The following is a 19,397-nucleotide window of genomic DNA, read 5'->3' as shown; positions in this document are numbered from 1 at the left end:
ACTTGCTTACAAAAGTACCTCAAACATAAATATATCTCTAAAAATATTTGCTCCACTAATTCCTTAGGATAGGGTAATGATACATCTATACTAAGCTTAGGGTTAGGGAATTTGTGGTGATGAAAACAAAAATCTTAATGTAGGCTCAAGGGGGTTAACTAGGGGATTGCACATCTTGTGTGCATAAAAGGGACACATGTTAATTTGGCTATGGTGGTAATCCTAGTGCCTTTATCCCTTCCCATCCATCATGCAATTCAACCATACGCTTCAAGAGGCTTTGGGGCAAGTTCTAGCATTTGTCCTTATAAAATATGCAAGTCGAATCCGAGTCTCAACCAAGATGAATAAAAGATGAGATCATGCAAAATCCTCGTCAAGAAAATAAGATGATTCTATACTAAGCACTCAGAAAAAAAATAGCACATATACAGGCTCAAAAGCTCACAAGGGTTTAAATCAAGTTTAACCTGTCATAGCATGCATCCATCAATTCTCAAGTGTTACATTAATCCAACCATCAATGTATAAAAATCAAGCACAATAATCATCAAAATCTATTAACAATTATTTGAAATCAAGAATCTAACACATGCCTGCAATCCTCTTTTGACCAAAATATAAATCCGAAAGTTCATGCTCATCATAGAGTTGGAAGACTCCTAAGACTCATTGAAAAATAAAACCTAAAACTAGACCTTTTTTTTTTTAATTTTTAATTTTAATTTTTTTTTATTTTTAACAAAGAATGACTCAAAAACAAATTGACAAATTTGTATTTCCCTCCCCCACACTTAAACTAGACATTGTCCTCAATGTATGGCAATATAACGCACAATGCACAAGGAAAGCATAGAGAAAGAAAATCCAAAAGAGGGCAAGTAGGAAGATAAGAAAGGTTATAGAAAAGCTCCCCCTTGTAGACCTTCCACTGCTCACGACCTTTGGAGAAGACCGAAATTAGACACCATCTTCAAGGCACAAGGCCTTGACTTCCAAAATGTAAGCTCCGTGCTATATGGACTCCAAAAGAAGTGATGATGGGGTGAAAAGGTGAGAAGGAAGGAAAATTGCACTTTCCAACCTCGCAATTTTGCGTCATGAGGCCAACTTCCAGCCCTTATAACTTCTGCAGGGACAGCCTGATGCAAGAGCTGCTACTGGGAGCTGAAAATTGGTGTTACAAGCTGTCCGTGCATATGTGGCACGTCTCCTAACTCCAAATAGATTGAAAATGGTAGCCCTGCAAAGTTAGAAGAAAAACGGAATTTTGCACAGAAAAGCTGAGAAAAGGACCTTTACCCATGCCAACCTCAATTCGGAAGGGTTACGGTGCTCCAATGGAGATGATGCTCTAGATAAATTTTGAAGTAGACATCTCAAGCTTTAAGTACATATAAGGTTTGTCCTCATTGGACCCCCGAAAGTATTTCCTGTTTTGCCTTTTATATGACCCAACTGCGCAAGTTCCTGTTTTGCTGGACTGACCTTACTGTACTCAAAGTGGAACTGGAAACGCATAAGAACTCCGAATCCAGTTCTGTAAAAACATACAAAAACTAGACTAAGAGATCTTTCTATGCATATATGGTACGTCTGCTGGTTCCATCGGAGCTAAAAACGGCAGCCATCCAAAGTTGACTGCTGCACAGCCGGCACTCTGTTTTCGAGCAGGAAAGTGCAACTTCCGAGCCTTTCTTAATGGGTACACCTGCACACTCACAAAACACATTAAAACGAACTAACAAGAATCAAATTAAAAACGAAAAAGTTTGGGTTGCCTCCCAACAAGCGCTTGTTTTAACGTCTTCAGCCAGACGGTACCACCAACAATTAGGCAAAGGTAAAGAAGCCTCCTTTCGAAGACTTCGCAAGAAATTTTGCCGTTTTCTTCATGAATGATTTTTTATTTGGATCAGGTGGATATGGGGGATCACCACTTGAAGTTCTCTTCAATGGAGGCTCAGTGAAACCACTTGAGGAAGGAGATTTGGTCAGAAGATAGCCCTTGCTTGGCTTAAAATCCCCACGAAGCCACCTATCATCAACACTCACACTCTCTATATTAGCTAAAGGAACAAATTCATTCCAGAATATAGACTTACCTTCATGACATGGAATTGCTTGTTTAGCAGCCATGGTTTCATTTGGACTCTTATGCATGGTTGTAGCCACCTCTTCCTCGACAATTGGTGGAGAATGACCATTGCTTGCCATTGCTAACAACTCCGAATCGCCAAGATCCCTTGCCTTGACTTTAGGTGATGTCCAAGTTCTAAGAAATCGAACATCTTCTCTTATTTGCCCACCATCACCTAAAAGATCTTGCTCATTAATTTGAGGCTTCAAGGGTTCAAACACCTTGAACGTCACTGTCTCCCCAAAAACCTCCATACTCAAAGTGCCTCTGAACACATCAATGTTGGTGTGAGCTGTGGCCATGAATGGGCGCCCCAAAATTAATGGTAATGATGTAGGCATAGGCGCTTCCTCCATCTCAAGAACAAAGAAATCTGCAGGCAAAATTAATCCATCCACACGTACTAGTACATCTTCAATTACTCCCCTAGGATAGACTATTGAGCGATCAGCTAGCTCAATGATCACCTTTGTCTCCTTTAGCTCACCTAGTTTAAGAGTTGAAAACACAGAATATGGCATTAAATTAATTGAAGCTCCTAAATCCAGTAAAGCATGATCAAACCTCTGTGCACCTATGGTGCATGGAATCGTGAAGCGTCCGGGATCCTTAAGTTTAGGTGGAAGCTTTCTTTGAAGAACAGCTGAAACTTCTTCACTAAGGGCCACTATCTCATTCCCATTGAACTTTTTCTTTTTGGTGCATAGCTCCTTAAGGAATTTGGCATACTGAGGTACTTGCTTGATGGCATCCAGAAGAGGGATGTTCACTTGGACTTTACGGAAAGTTTCCAAGACATCCTTCTCTTCTTGTTCTTTCTTAGAGCTCATGAACCTGCGAGGAAAAGGAATACATGAAGTAACCAACTTAGAAGGAGTAGGATCTTTTACCTTTGGAGGGGAAAAAACATGAACATTTTGATCAGCCCTCCTGAGATCGATCGTTTTTTCACCAGCGATGATTTTCTTTTCCTCCTTCGTATTTCTTTGCTCCTCCTTCTCTTCTTGATCTTTCTTGGATGTTCTTTGGTGCCCAGAGACTTCTTCCAATTGTCTACCACTCCTTAAAGTGATTGAATTGAGCTCAGCTATGCTCCCATCCTTAGGATTTTGAATGGTTGTGCTAGGGAGGGTGCCAGGAGGTCTAGTTTGCATCACCGTTGCAAGTTGCCCAACTTGCCTTTCCAAGTTCTTGATAGCTTGTCCATGTTGCTGAGCTAAGGCATCTTGCTTTTGAAACTGAATCTCAGTCCTTTGGATGAAAGCTGCGGTGTCGTTTTGGAAAGATGCGGTGTCCTTTTGGAAAGATGCGGTGTTCAGAGTCATCTCCTTCACTAGTTCTTCCAAGGACTTGCTTGAGGATTGTTGAGGAGGAGTTTGTTGATAGACTTGCTGCCTAGCCCCTTGTTGGAATCCAAGTGGTCCATTGTAGACACCTTGAGTAGGTCGAACCACGTTGTCATTACCGCCCCAACGGAAGTTTGGGTGATCCTTCCATCCCGGATTGTACGTGTTCGAGTAAGGGTCATATTTGGGCCTTTGTTGCCCCATGTAATTCACCTGTTCATCAGACATAGCAGACATAGGACATCTATCAGTAGTATGATCAGAATAGGAACAAATAGAGCATACCTGAGGTGTTGCCTTAATGCCATTGCCTAAGGCATTCATTAACATGTCAATCTTTCTTTCCACAGCCACCATTTGGTTCCTTGAATCCACTTCATACACTCCTCGTCCTCTTGTACGTTTATCCCTTGTGTAGAATTGTCTATTGTTGTCGGCCAAATCATCAATCAGATTATATGCTTCTTGACCGGTTTTATTCATGAAAGTCCCTCCACATGCAGAATCAACGCTGCCCCTATTAGCTATGTCCAATCCATCATAGAAAAATTGGACAAGGTCATTCAGACTGAAGTTGTGATGGGGACACTTCCTCTGCAACTCCTGAAATTCCTCCCATGCTTCATATAGTGTATCTCCATCCTTTTGAGTGAAGTTTTGAATCTCCCTCCTTAGTCGTTTTGTCAGTTGAGCGGGGAAATATTGTTTCAAAAACTTCTTAACCATTTCATCCCAAGTTGTGATGATACCTGCAGGTAACGAGTACAACCAACGTTTTGCATCATCTTTTAAAGAAAAGGGAAATAGAAGTAACCTGAGTCCTTCTGGTTGGATGTTCTGAATGGTTTGCAGCTTGCAAATATCTAAGAATTCCCTAATGTGAACATTAGGATCCTCAGATGGCGTGCCAGAGTACTTAGGCAACGAGTTAAGGAGCTGCACAGGAATGGAGAAGGCTTGATTGCCAGGTGGTGTGTAAGCTATGCATGAGGGGGATTCCGAAGCTGTCGGAACAAAAGCATCCTTCAATGCCATGTCAAGTCTTGGGGGTTCCTCTTCGTCCTCGTGAATTGAATGCGCATGTGAGTTTGGTGGTGTGTTCTCCTCCTCCTCCCCTTTTGAGGAAGTAGAACCCGCCGTTGTGTCGTGAATTGGCAAACTAGTTCCCTTCGTTTGCTTCCTATTCGACTTGCAAGTGCATTCTATCTCTGAATCCAAGGGGGTAAGATTGCCTTGAGCAGTTTTACGAGTAAGCATACACCTGAAAACACAAACAAAGAAACACTAAGTAAGAAACTAAAACAGAAATCAAATTAAACAAACTAGTAGAAGCAATTAGAATAAAAGTAATCCCCGGCGACACGGCGCCAAAAATTGATAGCTAAATTTATAAGCTATTGATTTTCCTTATTCTCCTGCAAATATGTCAATTGTAATATAGGGAAATAAGGGTCTCCCGCAGAGGATTAAATTAAACTAAAAGCTTCAACAAAAGTCACAAAACGTGACTGCAGTTCCTACTGAACAGCAGTCGAAAAACAAACTAAAATCCTAACCAAAACAACCCAGAAAAATATGAAAATTTACAGAGACGTACTAGACACACAAGGCGTCCAGCACACAAAATTTGGGAATTTTTGGATTTCGTTTACTATGAAAGTAAAATACGTGAAAACAGAGGACAGAAGGAGAAACGAAACTGAGACAGATTTGAGATTGGTTGATATCAAGATGATGAAACTAGCTAGGAAGGAAGTATCCACCCCCAACAATCACACACAACACTCTTTGTCCAATTTACTTCCAATTAACTTAGTTGAAGACGCTCAGATTGGCTCGGTACGCTTGAACACAACCTATTACTCTTTCTTACTTTGCACGCTAGGCAGGAAGTGCTCTACACCTAGACTATTCCCAAGCAATGCAACCTAAAGGTACGTTTATTAGATTAAACATGCAGAGATCGTTAAGTTTGAAAAGAGTTTGAGCAATCACTAGGCATCGCAAATAACTTAGAGCCTTGCTAAACCTAGGGTTTTGTTTACTTGCTAGTGAAAACTACCAATTACTTCTCTATACAATTTGAGGAATCCAACTATTGATCCAGGCATCAAACAATCAAAGTATTAGAACCCTAGCATGCATACTAAGTAGGCCTCCAAAGCACACAAACATAGAATTCATCAATGAGAAATCGGTAAACAAAACCTCAACTTTATTAATTGGAAAACAAATTGAATATCAAAGCATGTTATGGATCATGTCTAGGGGCTTCAACTGCCCCCTAACTACTGGAAATTTAGTTACACATAATTGGAATCAAAAACACAAAATAATGAAAAAGGGAGGAAGAAGAAGAGAAAGCGAGCTGCTGCAGATTGATCTCCTTTTATATGCTTAGAGGTTAGGAAATCCAAAACCTAAAAGAATTTAGGGTTCACGTGCTTAGGTGGAGTTTTCCTATTGGCGTTTGAACTTGATGACTTATTCTAACCATTCACATCGTGCCATTTGTCCATCATGAGTCGGAATATGAAGCACAAACTCGTCCTCGGGCTTCTTGGTGTGATTTGGGCCTCGAAACATAAATTCCCGTCCAACCTCAGATTCACACGCAGCCTGACCTCTTTGTACTAAATCGGCCATAACTTCTTCTAGAAAAATGATATTGATGAGCCGTAAAAAGATTCGGAAACTAGACATCCGAGGCTATCCATCAATATAAAGATAATTCTCTGGATCGTTCTGAGCTGGTCTCAGTGCTCTGTCGAAGTTAACTGATCTGCACAGGCAGATTTCCCGATTTTGCTTTTCAATCCCTCTTTTACTTCTTTTCTTCTTCTTTACTCCAAGATACCTATAAAACAAATAAACAAAGTAAATAACCAGAAAATACACTAAACTAACAAAGAAAGTATGGAGATTAACGCTATTAACAGAGCATAAATATGCTCTTATCAGTTAGGGGTCATTAAGTAACCTAACCTAACAAGCATAGTACCCTGAAAAATAGGAAACTATGTAGCTAACACAAAACTAAAACTAAAATAGAGGCCACAGCCCAATAGCCCATAGTTTGCCCTAGCTCGAGCCCAACATTAAGCAACCCAACCCTTATCGCACTGTGCCAAGCTGTGAACTGTAAAACACAGCAGCCCCGCCACCACCACAAGAAACAACACCAGTTTCTGACTCTTTCAGTTTATTTTTTAACAATATTATCTACGGTTGAGTTTTTTGGATTCATTTTCTATTGTTGATGAATTCGATGTATGCATTTTTGGATTTGGGTATTAATTTGAACCATGACTTTACACAAGGATCCCTTGCAATACAAGAAACACGTACACATTTCATCAAATCAATTTATTTTCAAGTGTTTTTATTTCACTTCAGATTATAGAAATAAGACTTAGGGCTAAAGATTTTTTCTACAGGTACTATAAACCCCAATCCCTAATTAATATGCAAACATGTTAAAGTCCATTTGGTCTAGTAATTGGATTCCAAGTTTCTGACAAACTGAATATATAAATTTTGTGCTGACTCAACAACGACATGAAACCTTTAGACATTTAAATGATGCTATTAATTTTTTTTTTTCCTCTTGTAGATTCAATGGAGATTTGCAGTCAAATATATCCCTTCTCCTGCTTTAATACGGATTGGACCAAAAAGCCTTAGACTCCCTGTGATGCAACTCTGAACAAGATTATGTTAAAAATCTTTGGTGTACTGATTGGTCGATAAACAAGTCATGTTCGTAGAATCTGATGATTTCGTTGACGTTCTCTTCAGTTTCTTGACATTAGCCATTGGTACCATTATATTATGCCTGGTAAGTCAAATCTCATAGACAGAATTGACTAAACCAAGTTTAAACAAAAGGAGGAAAACACCTATAGACATTTAACTTTGCCGTATCTTATATCTTCCAAGGATGCGCCAACTTATAGAGTTTCTGACATATCAGTGTACAGCTATAGGCTCTCTACGACAGCTGCCTTAAGATAAAAGGCAATGAGCCATTCAGGCTGTAGTAGTTGCGCATGCATTGCATCTCCAAGAGCTTCTTGTGCCATGCATTAAGTAACAAAAACAACGTCTAGCATACAAAGTTGGCAATTCTATGGTCCCATGAACTGCATACCAAAACCAAGAAAGGACTTAAGACATACACCTAGAAGTAAGGTGATAAAGTAGTAATCAGTCCTTTCTTAACAGCTTACATTAGATAGCTAGTATAACATGTCTAAACTTGTGTAACTATATAAGCTATCACATACCAAAACTATTATCTAATCCTATATACTATCTATATATATGTCACATATAAAGTAGTAATCAGATAGTCTGTGAGACTAGCTAGCAGTCTATAAGGGGTTATCTTTAAATCATAAGAGGTTAGGCCATCTCCAATAAGAGAGCCAAATTAATTGGGCAGGGTGGGTTGAGAGAGCTGCATATAGCTCTTTCGGGGACTTTTTAGTTCTGATGAGACCCAGCACAAAATGGCTGAAGGAAAGTAGAATTAGGCTGATTGTTTTCTCCTTTGAAACAAATCAAATACCACAAATATATTACCTTTGGAATCCAAAGGTGATGCCTAATTAATAGGCACATTCTACATTCATTTGGGCTGTTGTCATTTAATGTGTTTGATTGGCTTAACTAATAGGCACATACATGCAATATATATGTTTAGTTGTGCAACGCTAATATATACATATAATATATGTCTCAAAAATTAATTTTAGTGTGCATAAAAATATTATTATAATAAAATAAAAATCATAAATTTGGAAAGCATAATGTAAAACCATAAAATATTGGAAATGGCTAAAATTTAGCATTGCCTTACTGGAGATGGTTCATAAGTAATTTAATAAAAATAAATAAATTCAGGGGCTAAAATATAGCTCTGGCCCCAATACACCTCTACCTTAATGGAGATATTCTTACTTATTGAAAATCATGACTTTATGTTCGCAAGACAAAATACGTACCTTATGTTGATTTGAAAATCGTCTTAGTCGAGATAGCCAAGAGATCAAGGAACAACTGTCCTTGTTGATCAATAGATTGCAGGTACATGGTCGAGAGGCCAAGTGTCCAATTGTAGATGTATTACTCGTGATTTTGACTTCATCGAGTGATTACAAGCCAAGGAATGAACAATCTCAACTGAAGGTCTGATGCCTTGGAGACAAGGACTTTCGGGTTGTTCAATGGATGAGATGAATGGTGATCGGTAACCAAACAATTACATTAAAACTACTCCTAATGCAAAAACTAGAGTGTGATAATAGAAGAGCGAAGAAGTAAACTCTAGACTAAGAGCGGGAAAGTAAAGAGGAACAAAATAATTTGCAAGAATTAAAAGAGTGGTAATGTAAAGAGCGAAAAAAGCAAATGGCTTGAAAAAACAACTACCAACTATTACCAAAAGTAGCAAAGGAAGCAATTGAAATCATACTAGGTTACAAGGAAAGAACTAGTAGAACAAACAACTAAGAAATTGAAGAGATAACCTAACTAATCTGGAGTTAAGAAAAATGAAAGGAAACCCATGATGGAGTTTTTGACTGGAGTTGTGTGTGTCTCTCTTGATCTATCATTGCTTCTTTTTTTATTTTATTTTTTTGAGAAAATAGATAACTTCATTACTTATCTATGGCCAGAAGGCACGTACATCAGATACTGTCTCATACCAAAAAAATTAAATGGCACAAGCCTCCAAGAAAAACACAAGTGACCCTCACTGTTAACACATACGCTCACTAGCTTATTGAGCCTAAACAACAAGAAATCAAGTCCTCACTACTAACCCCTCTTTGAAAAGTAAACCTAGTCGCCTAGAGACCTCAATTGGTGTACAACTAGAGTAAACTAAGAAGAAAGTAATAGAAGACCCAATTTCAAGTGGTAGGCAAGAGACCAGGAAAGAGGCTTTCCTTTGCCCTTATCTCTAGGGCTAGAATCTGAACCTCCAATTGCAGTTACTGGGCCGTTGACTCTTGTTCTTACTTCCGGCAGTCTACCTGTCTTCTTCTTCAAAGTGACAAGAGACACATCATTGTCATCCTCGATCAAAGGTTTGCCAAGTAGAAAATATTGGGAAGTTCTGCACACAGGACCACTGCCAATTTTTCCCAGATCTAGGGCGCTACCACCCGCTGTGAGAGCAAGAGGAGCACCAAAGCTTGCTGTGACGGCATCTATGGAGGCCATGGAGAGGAGGAAGCGATAGCAAGAGGTTAGGGTGTCGTAGAAGACTAGGTTGAGAGAAATACTCTCCTAGGGTTTTGTGTATATTTTTTCCTTTTGTGACTTGGTTTTTTCTCAAGACTTGATATCTATCATTGCTTCTTTACATAGAGGCTGAAGTGGTTTAGTCATTCTTCCATGCAACTGCCTTTACTTCAATCCAATTGACGTACCCAGTTTAATTGGTGCATTAGAATACTTCAACAAATAGGAGTGTAGTTCTCATGTGACAAGTGGCTTGTCAATTATCATGCGTCAATCTTCCAACATCTTGTAATGTTATACATACTTCGCATCTCCAACAGTTTAGGTACCTTCATAGCTAAAAATAAAATATAAGTAGTTTACTTGTTGAGTTCTGCTCTAGCAGACTATCTAAATCTAAAGTTAAGTTTAAGTTTTAGTTAAATTATCTCTCCTCTTTAGCTAAATATAGCTAGGGTTTTTAGTTAAAGTTAAATTTAGCTTTTGTTTAGCTCTGTTGCGATCAAACTTAGCCTAAAATTAGTTAAATTTTAAAAAAAAATTTGAAGTAAGTATTCTGTTGGAGATGCTCCTAACATTGATCAATTAGTTAATTAACAAATATGGTTTGGTTGTTGTTTTTTTTACTTTCAAAATTCAAAATCGGTTCAATACCGAACCAAATTATCTATGAAATGGATTGGTTTGGTTTCTCTTATGCTTAAACCGCGGAACCCGAATAGACGGGTATGTTTAAAATATAAGATAAAAACGTTTTTTTTATATATGCACATAATAAATATATATTCATTTGTTCGGTTTGTTCTAAGTAAGTTTTAAATATCCAGTTATAAACTACTATATTGACTTTAAGTCCCAAAGGCATAAAACCTTAGTATATAATCACTACAATTTTTTTAATCCTCTCACATCACATATCTAATCTCTCAATCTCTCATTCTTTGACCTTTAATACTATCATATTAAACTAGTACTGATGGATAAGTCATTAAATAAGTGAATCACTTTGAATCTAATTTAGATTTTAGTTTTTGACTATATGTTTTGGAATTTTAATTATTGAATTTTAAATTTAGATAATTTAACATAATTTCAATTATTGAGATTGAATTTTTTCATAAATAGTAGGTTAATATTATATAGGTGAAAACCGCCTAACCGACCGAACCAAACCATCTTTGATTGGATTGGATTGGGTCGGATTAAGCTTCTTCTTTTTTATGACTAGTTCTCCAAAATGCCTAAACCGCTCACTTTAGCATAGAGATGGTTTGGAGTGAAAACCGATCCAACCCAATCCTTGTGCAACCCTAAAATTAACCAATAATTATTTTGATAGAATGTATTAATTTGTATCTATAACAATTAAGAAAGAATTTTGTATAAGGTTTTGTAGAAAACAATAGGGAAAGTTTTGAACTTTTTAAGCTTGTTTCTAAATTTTAACAGTATGATTGTGTATAATCATCTTTTATTTTTGGACCCCCCACCCCCCCCCCCCCCCCCCCCCGGCGCCGCCGCCCCTAGGTTTTAAATCCTGGTTCCGCCACTGATTAACATTGCACCACGTCTTTGCTGAAAGTCCTAACTAATCCAAGAAGCCAAAGTTCTTTATCTTTCATATCTCTCTCTCTTTGTTTGGATATGTATATACCACACTAGCCAATTCTAACCCAAACTCCTAGATTGTTGCGTGGAGTTATCACATACGAGAGGCACTTCTAACATGCTTCCTCTAACCTCTTCAGATAAAGATGGTTATAATTAGAAGATTATTAATAATTATTAGGAGTCTCCCTCCAATGGCTATGACTTGACGAAATAGAGGTTGATAAACCGGGTGTAAACAGCTTCTTAATTGTAATCCCACCAGTAACCTAATAGTCTAACAGCTAACTATTTAGATTCTATAGTCTATACATATAGAAGCGGTTTCAGCCATATCAATAGCTTTCCAATATCACCATGTATATTCACTATGTATCTAGGATTTTGATGACAGAAGGCATGACAAAAATGTCCTATTTCTAAATGAGTGTAAGCCAAATAGCCACCTTTTTTTTTTCTTTTTTTTTTTTTAAAGAAGCAAGAAGATGACTAGCTCAACGTCCCCTCCCAAGAGGATATAAGGGATACAAGTAATAGTATAGGGATTTAAGAAAGGTTGTTGAACCCAAGAGGAATGGATGGTACAAGTAAACATTTCCACATATAGTTTTATACTTGAATTGTCCACAAATATCTTTGTGTATTAATTCTAACAGTTTCTTACTTTTGTTAGCATTTTTTTTTCCTTAGGTTTGTCATTTTACCTTTAAAGCATTTAATACAATCTTCAAGATCAATAAAGTCTAATTCTAGTAATGTTTTATTTTCCACAAGTATTTGCAATCTTTCTTTTGAAATGTAGTTAAGTCTCCTATGCCAAAGATGTGTTGATTTTTCATTATACAAGGTTCTTTTTACACCAGTAATAGTGCCGTTGCTTAAAGTATTATGAATGTTTTCAAGTAACACTTCTTGCTAAGATAATGAACAATTTACTTTCCAATAATCATTAAAAATAACACCATAACCAAAAGTAGAAGAATTCTATAAAATCAAAAGATTCTTAAAATTTTTTATTCCACTTGAGTCAAGTAAAAACAGCATCCAGACTTAACCAAAAGACTAACTGAAAGCAAATTCCTTTTAATTGAGCGAATATAATAAGAATTATCTAAAACCAGAAAATTTCCTCAACCCAAGTCTAATCTTAAAGGTTGTAGCATCCTTCACTGCAACTATCATTCCATTGCCAACACAGATGTTGACTTCATCACTTCTTGGCTTCCTCTTCCTTATGAATCCCTGCATAGAATTCGTATTGTGTAAGGGAGTGCCGGAATCTAACCAATATGAATGAAATTCAATATTAACAGTATAAACGGAATGAAAAAATGTCTAAAGAATTAATCCTACTCTTTTTCACCAACCATGCCTTAAATCCTGAACAGTCCTTCTTCATTTGTCTTACCTTTTTGCACAAGTAGTAGTACTTGAACTTAAAGGCTTATTGGTTTTGGCTACTGCAATATTTCCAGATGGCTCAGTAATGGTTTTGTTGGCCTTAAGTTTGTTATTCTTATTTCCACTTTGGCTTCTAAACCAGATTCACAGTAGTAGTAGGTTCCTTGTCCTTGTTAATCCTATCTTCCTCATCCACACAGATGAAAATAAGCTCATTTAGGGTCCACTTCTCCTTTGTGCAATGTAGCTGGTTCTTAACTAGCTAAAACTACTAGGCACGGAATGCAGTGCAATGTGCACCACATGATCATCTTTGACACCCATGTCCAACTCTCTACTCTCTGAGCCTGGTATTGTGGTCAATAAGTTTCAGGATGTACTCTCTGACCCCCCTAGGTGCCATTATACTTAAGCTTATGGACAACCTTGCTGCCTCTGCCTTATCACTCTTCTTAAATTTTCAGCTATGACCTCCATATAATTTGCAACCAGTAGAGGCTCTTCTACAGTACCCTTTGGTGTATTAGAAATGATAGTTCTCATAACATTTTTGGCTCTTTTGTTAGCCCTATGCCAGTCATTATAGTACTTTTCTCTTCAGCTGTACTATTTGCATCTAGCTCATAAGGTTCAACATCAGTAAAACACAGATCCATGTTCTCATGCATCATCATATAGAACTTTAAACCACTCTTTCAAGCCTTAAAGTTGGATCCAGTGAGCATCTGGATGTTATTCAAGTTCATATAGGTAATTCCTAGAGAGAAAAAGCAAAGAAAAATGTAAGATTAGTTTTAAAAGTTCTTAAAATAAGGTTTTGTTAAATAACATTTTGCACACTATGTTAATTCTTAAGCAGCTCAATAAACACATAAGATAAAACAGAACAATCCAAAACAAAACAATAGTATAAAGCAAAATAGAATGCAATCAATATACCCCAAAATTCTGAAGACAATATCAAGCAACACCTTTATAGCAGATGTTGGTATATATACCTCTCAGGCACAAATACCGGAAGCACAAGGCTCATATAGCTACCAAAGAGTAAGACACACCACTAAATGAGGGTCCCGATACCCCCCATGGGGCAATATCGAAAACCCAAACGTCCCACATTGGCAGCAAGGGAACTATATCTCCCCAAATCCTCTACAAATGGCTCGTCCCCAACATCTTAAAGAGATAATTGTTTACTATTGCTTTCTATTATCTTTATCTTATAACGATACTGACTTAGGCCTCAGAGCATTGAAGGCCCGCACACTCGGTCTTCCCTCCGACCTTTGTTTGTTTTACAGATAAACGAGACCGGGAGCGATAGTGACAAGACATCCCGTGATTCTGCTAGACTAGACCACCCATCTATTCAACAAAAATAGCAGAAGATAGGATATTCTGAAGTTTCTTAATCAGTATACCATGATAAGTGAATTTATGTTATCCAAAAACACAGTCAACATCTTTATGACAGAAGAAAAGTCTTTAAATATCCAAATATGAATTCAAAAACATGTGCAATGTTGTTTCACATTTTACACTATACAGTTCATAATTCTTTGGAAGACATAATTCATATAGTTTAAAAGGGACATATACAAGTCACTGGTCAACTTAAACTGAATGAATTTAAGCAAAAATCAACAGAGAATTACTTTGTGTAACATGTCCATTTATATTTACTAAAATTTTCAGACCAAGGTGAAGTTTCAGTTTTAATTTCAATTTAGAATACAACTTTTAATTGCTTATATGAAATTTTACCGGATCTGCAATTTTCTCAATGAAAACAGTAATCATGTACTAAGAGATAAACTTTTATTACATGAATTGTCATTCAATCACAAATACAAAACTTCAGTGTGCAAATTTCAATATATCATCTCATCAATATATATATATACACAGATATGCACACAATTGTTTCAATTTCACAAGATCACTAGTCAAACATAAAATGTAAATACCATCCAGTCACCATCACGCTAACGTAGACGCACGCCGGGAATGCTTCTAGTGTTCTTGTGCATAACAACAACCAAAACATGCTTTAAATCGAGAAAAAAAATTCCAGAAAAACCTAACCTTGAGTTCTTAAAATTCGCTGCAAAATTATTAACGAAAGCATAGCAACTGAATAAAAAACAGCAATCAATTCGACATCTTAATTCGCAGCATTTGGAGTCTTGAATTCCAAAAGGAGAGAACATCTTTGCACTTTTGATTCTAGACGGAACCCTAAAATCCCAAATCAATATGACCGTTGCAGAAACAACACTCTCTTTCTATAGTGCATTTTCAAAACCGCGTTTTAATATTAATGCTGTTGAGGGTTTGGGCCGAAAGATTTCTTAATAGCCAGAATGTGGCCTGTTACTTTAAGCAAGGTCCCCAAGGAGAAGGCGTCAAAAGATTTTTTTATTTTTTTATTTATTTATTCATTTTTACAAAAACAAAAATCCTAGTTCTTTCAAAAATATTGATTAACCAAAAACGATTTATGTTTTGCATGATGACAGACTGAAAAATCAAAATCATATAGCATTTTATATAATCATATCAGAAAGAGAAAGAACAAACAAGAAATTTTGACTTCTGTCTTAAGTACAGAAGCTCCTATAGATCAAAATAAATGAAAAGATACACCAAGACCAACATAAAGATTGTTACAATGAATCTTTTGGTGCTGTAGAGCAGAACTCAAATACCAAAGAGGGAATTAACAAAACTAGATACAGGTTTAAATAAAAGAAGAGGCGGGGGGGGGGGGGGGGGGGTGGAACACCTATATACATTCAGTTTTTATCTTTTTTTTCTTCCAAGGATGCGCCATCTTTTAGAGTTTCCTGCGCATCGTTGTCCATGCCTAGGCTCTTTAAGGCAGCCGCTTGAAGGTAGAAAGCAGTCGGCCATTCAGGGTTTATTACTAGGGCTTGCATGGCATCTCCAAGAGCTTCTTGTGCCATATCATTCATCAAATAGCACAAACAACGTCTAGCAAACACAGTTGGAGATATCATGGTCCCGCCATCAATGAACTGCAATCGAAGGCAACAAAATCCACCAAGGAGTAAGATGATCAGCATATCCATTCCAATTTATCTATTTCTGTCTTTCTTTTTTAGGTTATAATTTATCTTTCTACAATACCCCAGGTTACTAGGTAAAAGCTACATTTTAGGAGATGATCAAGTTCTTATATAACCGTACCACTACTCTTATTGTCTAATGTATTGTCTAGATGCATTTTTCTGTATCTGGATTTTGATAACAGAGCTTAGATGAACAATTAAAGTTTGTATTTCTGATGGGTGCCTTACTTCTGTGTAAGAATCTATGGCAGTAGCAAAATCTTTCGCTCGAAATGCAGCATCCCCATGTTTCTTGGAATTCAATGTCTCTTGTATTTGATTTGTCCACATTTGGAAAGAAAGCTGCAAGGTAACCTCAAAAGTAAGGGGAGTGCTTTAAGCAAAATTAAACTTAAAATGTTTTCTCATAAAAATATGAAAAGCATGAAAGGATGGCCCCCAGGAAACAAATAGTAACGGATGGGAGGCAGAACAGCAGTTTTTTTCCCTCCATTTCTAGATGTCCAAAAATTAATATATAGAGAAGTTAGAAAGGAGAATCACTAACATCATTTGCAACCCCCTCGTCATCCTTGTAAGCAACCTTCTCCAAGATTTCATGTATGGCAGTAAGATCTAATCTTGAGCAAGCGTCACCAAGAGGTGACAATGATGTCTGATTTGCAGGCACATCTCCATGCGGAATACCAAGCAAAACATAGGATGGAACCTGCTGTGAACAGTAGATCAGATGATGTAAATACCTTCATGATATTTGCAGCATTAATGTAAATCAGCTTTGCAAACAGATGCACAGCAGATCAAACACCAAGGTATTAAACTAACAATAATCATTACAGAATTAAAGAAAATTGGGCACACCTCTGTTTCCTTTTGAAGAGGAATAAGGGCAGTCACAAGAGACTTGGCATTTGGCCTCTCACGAGGTTCATACTGCAAACACCGTGATGCTAACCGTACCAGCTCAGTTCCATCATCATTTGAGAAATGACCTTCCAAGCATGAGTCCATCAGCATTAAAAAGTTTTTGCCGCGTATCAGGTCAAGTGCCTTAGAGAAACAAAAGTTAACAAGTATTTAGTAATCATCCTAATATGAAAATCAGGTATAAACAGAATGAAATTAAGATTATCATATAGCCAATTATATTATCAGGAATGACAAGAATGCGACACAACCAAATAAGTTTAATATAGAGCAGATCTAAAGACACGGGTTACTTTTGTAGGCTACAATTTTACACTTGGTGTCCAGAAAAATATCAGTGTAAACATCCACAAAACATGTTAAAGAAAAGAGAAGTTACATGGCTTGGGGGGATATGTTTGCCACTGAGCAGATCAAGCAATAGGGTCCCAAAGCTGTAAACCAAACTTTCTGGGATCACTCTTCCTGCCAGAGAAATGATATTAACATTCAGATCAACTAAAAACTTTTTCACCTCAAGAAATGTGTTCATAACTCATCCATACAAATACTAAAGCATTCCCTTTTGCGAATGAGAATACTACCTCTACCAGTGAGTCTGAAGTCCCTTCTAATGCATTTAATCGTCATAAGTTAATAAAAATAAAAAATAAAAAATAAAAAAAAATTACAAAAAATTGGAAATCCATTTACCAACAAATCGTAATCAATACACTTACCAAAAAGATAGCAACGAATGCAGTAGCACAACTAAAGAATTTATCGCCACGTGACGTGGTCAAAATTCATGCATTAAGAGATAGACGCATTAGGCACATTTGGTTAATGGGATTAAGAAGCATACAAGGGGAAGCATGATTGAGTTAGTCCAGGAATGCAAATGCTGCAGCCCAAAAGGCCACTCGCTACTATGGCAGGCCTTGCCAAATGATTAATAATTATCTTGTATAAAAGAATAACAAATGCATGTTTTCACTCTAGAATAGAATGCATTTGCAATTTAAGCATAGGACATTATAAAGGAAACTGGCCCTCTCATCATTATCCTTTGTGGGAAACAATGAAGATATCCTCTTTTCTTTACATTTCCCTCTCCTATCCCTCATTTCATACTCTCCCCTGCCAAACCTAGTGCAATTGTGCTAACATCGAATGCTGTTTGCCATTGTCTGACTAATGACGAAATTACCTGTCCTCAAGTATTCTGGAGGGGTGAAAGCCAGGTTGGTACTATAACTCTTTCCATCTTTGCTATTCTTCATCAGACCAAAGCAGGAGAGCCTGGGATTTCCATCCTGTCAAGTGCCAACTCAGTGTAAGTAACCGGCCAACAACAGATCACCCTTACTATTTCCAAAACACCAAAAATCCCCACGTACCTGATCAAACAGAACCCTATAAGCATTAAGATCATGGTACAATGCCTGCCCACTACTACTGCAATACTCCAAAGCTTGCGCAAGATACAAAGCCACTCGCAACCTCATTGCCCATTTCATCGGCTGAGTCTCCCCTGCACCAATTCAACCAATTCACTAAATTTCCAACTAAAAACTTCACAGAATCCCGCATTACCTCACAACAACCAAGCATTAAAACAAATCCCATTTTCGTCGAAAGTCAAAGAAATCGAAACAGACCAACACAGCAACATAAATAAATTAAAGAGAGGAAATTTACAGTGGAATAGATGCTTAGAGAGAGTTTCATTAGGCATGAATTCAGCCACAAGCAATCTGTCATCACCCTCACAGCAACACCCAATCAAATTCGCCAGACGCTCGTTCCTCAGCTGCCCCACAGCTCTAGCCTCCTCCTGAAAAAAAACCCAAAACCCAGTTTTCACACAAAAACCACAAAACCCAGAAAACCAAAGTTACCAACTTGAACCAAAAACTCACAAGAAATTGGCGCGAATCGGGCCAAGCCGATCGGTTGAACCGCTTAACGGCGATCCCACGGCCGTCTTCAAGAGTCCCCTTGTAGACGACATTGGGAGCTTTCTCTCCGTGCTCGGAGACCACGTTCTCCGACGAGAACCCCGACGTGGCGGCTTTTAACTGGTCCAAGCTGAACTCGACGAACCCAGGAAGCGAGTCCTTCTCGTTCTTCTTCCCATTCTCTACATAAAAGACGCCAACTTTAACACACTGAAACTCAAATTTAACAAAAAGAAGTGAAATTTTAAACCCAAGAAAAAAAAACCTTTGTCTGAAGAATCATTGAGATTGGATTTGATGTTAGAAGGCCAGAAGCAGAGAGATAGTTTGGAGCAGCGAGCTCCCATTGGCTGAGGAATGAATCCAATTCTAGTGAGAGAGAGAAACAGCTGAGAAAAAAGCTTTTGGAATGTCTCTGCTTTCTCTCTCTCTCTCTCTCTAAAAAGCTTTGTGCTGTTTTTCTTTCACTTTCTTGTTGCTGGGGACTAGTAGAGAGAGGGTTTGGAGGGAGTAGATAGGATTGGGAGAAAAATGAAAGAGGAGGGAGGGTTGGATAAATATAAACCAAGAGAGGCGTGGTTTCTTTTCTTTTGCTTTAATTTTGTTTGGAAAGCAAGGAAGGGAGAGGAAAACCCCAAAAGTGAGATACTTTTTGGATCCAGTGTTTTCTCTTGTTTTCGTGTTTCTGTCA

The 19,397-nt window shown here is 37.6% G+C and overlaps 1 protein-coding gene and 1 non-coding gene across 3 annotated transcripts; one reads left to right on the top strand and one right to left on the bottom strand.

Annotated features, from left to right (window-relative positions):
- The first annotated feature begins 4,057 nt into the window (after positions 1-4,057).
- LOC112168511 lies at positions 4,058-4,164 on the top strand. Its single transcript, XR_002924273.1, has one exon. It is a non-coding gene; the product is annotated as a small nucleolar RNA R71 (small nucleolar RNA).
- Positions 4,165-15,324: 11,160 nt separating this feature from the next.
- Positions 15,325-19,397, bottom strand: LOC112166508 (serine/threonine-protein kinase BSK5). 2 transcript variants are annotated; one of them, XM_024303375.2, is made up of 10 exons: positions 18,972-19,397; positions 18,668-18,888; positions 18,447-18,582; positions 18,146-18,279; positions 17,956-18,061; positions 17,146-17,231; positions 16,701-16,889; positions 16,387-16,551; positions 16,068-16,181; positions 15,325-15,785 (listed from the first exon to the last, which is right to left on the bottom strand). In XM_024303375.2, the coding sequence occupies exons 1-10, from the start codon at positions 19,051-19,053 to the stop codon at positions 15,543-15,545; spliced, it is 1,476 nt and encodes a 491-aa protein (XP_024159143.1). In that variant the 5' UTR covers positions 19,054-19,397; the 3' UTR covers positions 15,325-15,542. The 2 variants fall into 2 exon arrangements, with proteins under 2 accessions (XP_024159143.1, XP_024159144.1); XM_024303376.2 differs by having other exon boundaries at positions 15,543-15,785; positions 16,387-16,548; positions 18,972-19,396.

This window comes from Rosa chinensis, chromosome 5 (genome assembly GCF_002994745.2).
Source record: "Rosa chinensis cultivar Old Blush chromosome 5, RchiOBHm-V2, whole genome shotgun sequence".
Classification (NCBI taxonomy): domain Eukaryota; kingdom Viridiplantae; phylum Streptophyta; class Magnoliopsida; order Rosales; family Rosaceae; genus Rosa; species Rosa chinensis.
This window is presented reverse-complemented; position numbering and strand designations above follow the sequence as displayed.

Bases quoted from the DNA above. Each gene is read 5' to 3' on its own strand.
- LOC112166508 (XM_024303375.2), bottom strand. From the start codon at position 19,053: ATGGGAGCTCGCTGCTCCAAACTATCTCTCTGCTTCTGGCCTTCTAAC. The intron at 16,890-17,145 runs GTAACTTCTCTT...TGTTTCTCTAAG, and splicing joins AACATATCCCCCCAAGCCAT to GCACTTGACCTGATACGCGG. The intron at 16,182-16,386 runs GTTAGTGATTCT...GTTACCTTGCAG, and splicing joins ACGAGGGGGTTGCAAATGAT to CTTTCTTTCCAAATGTGGAC.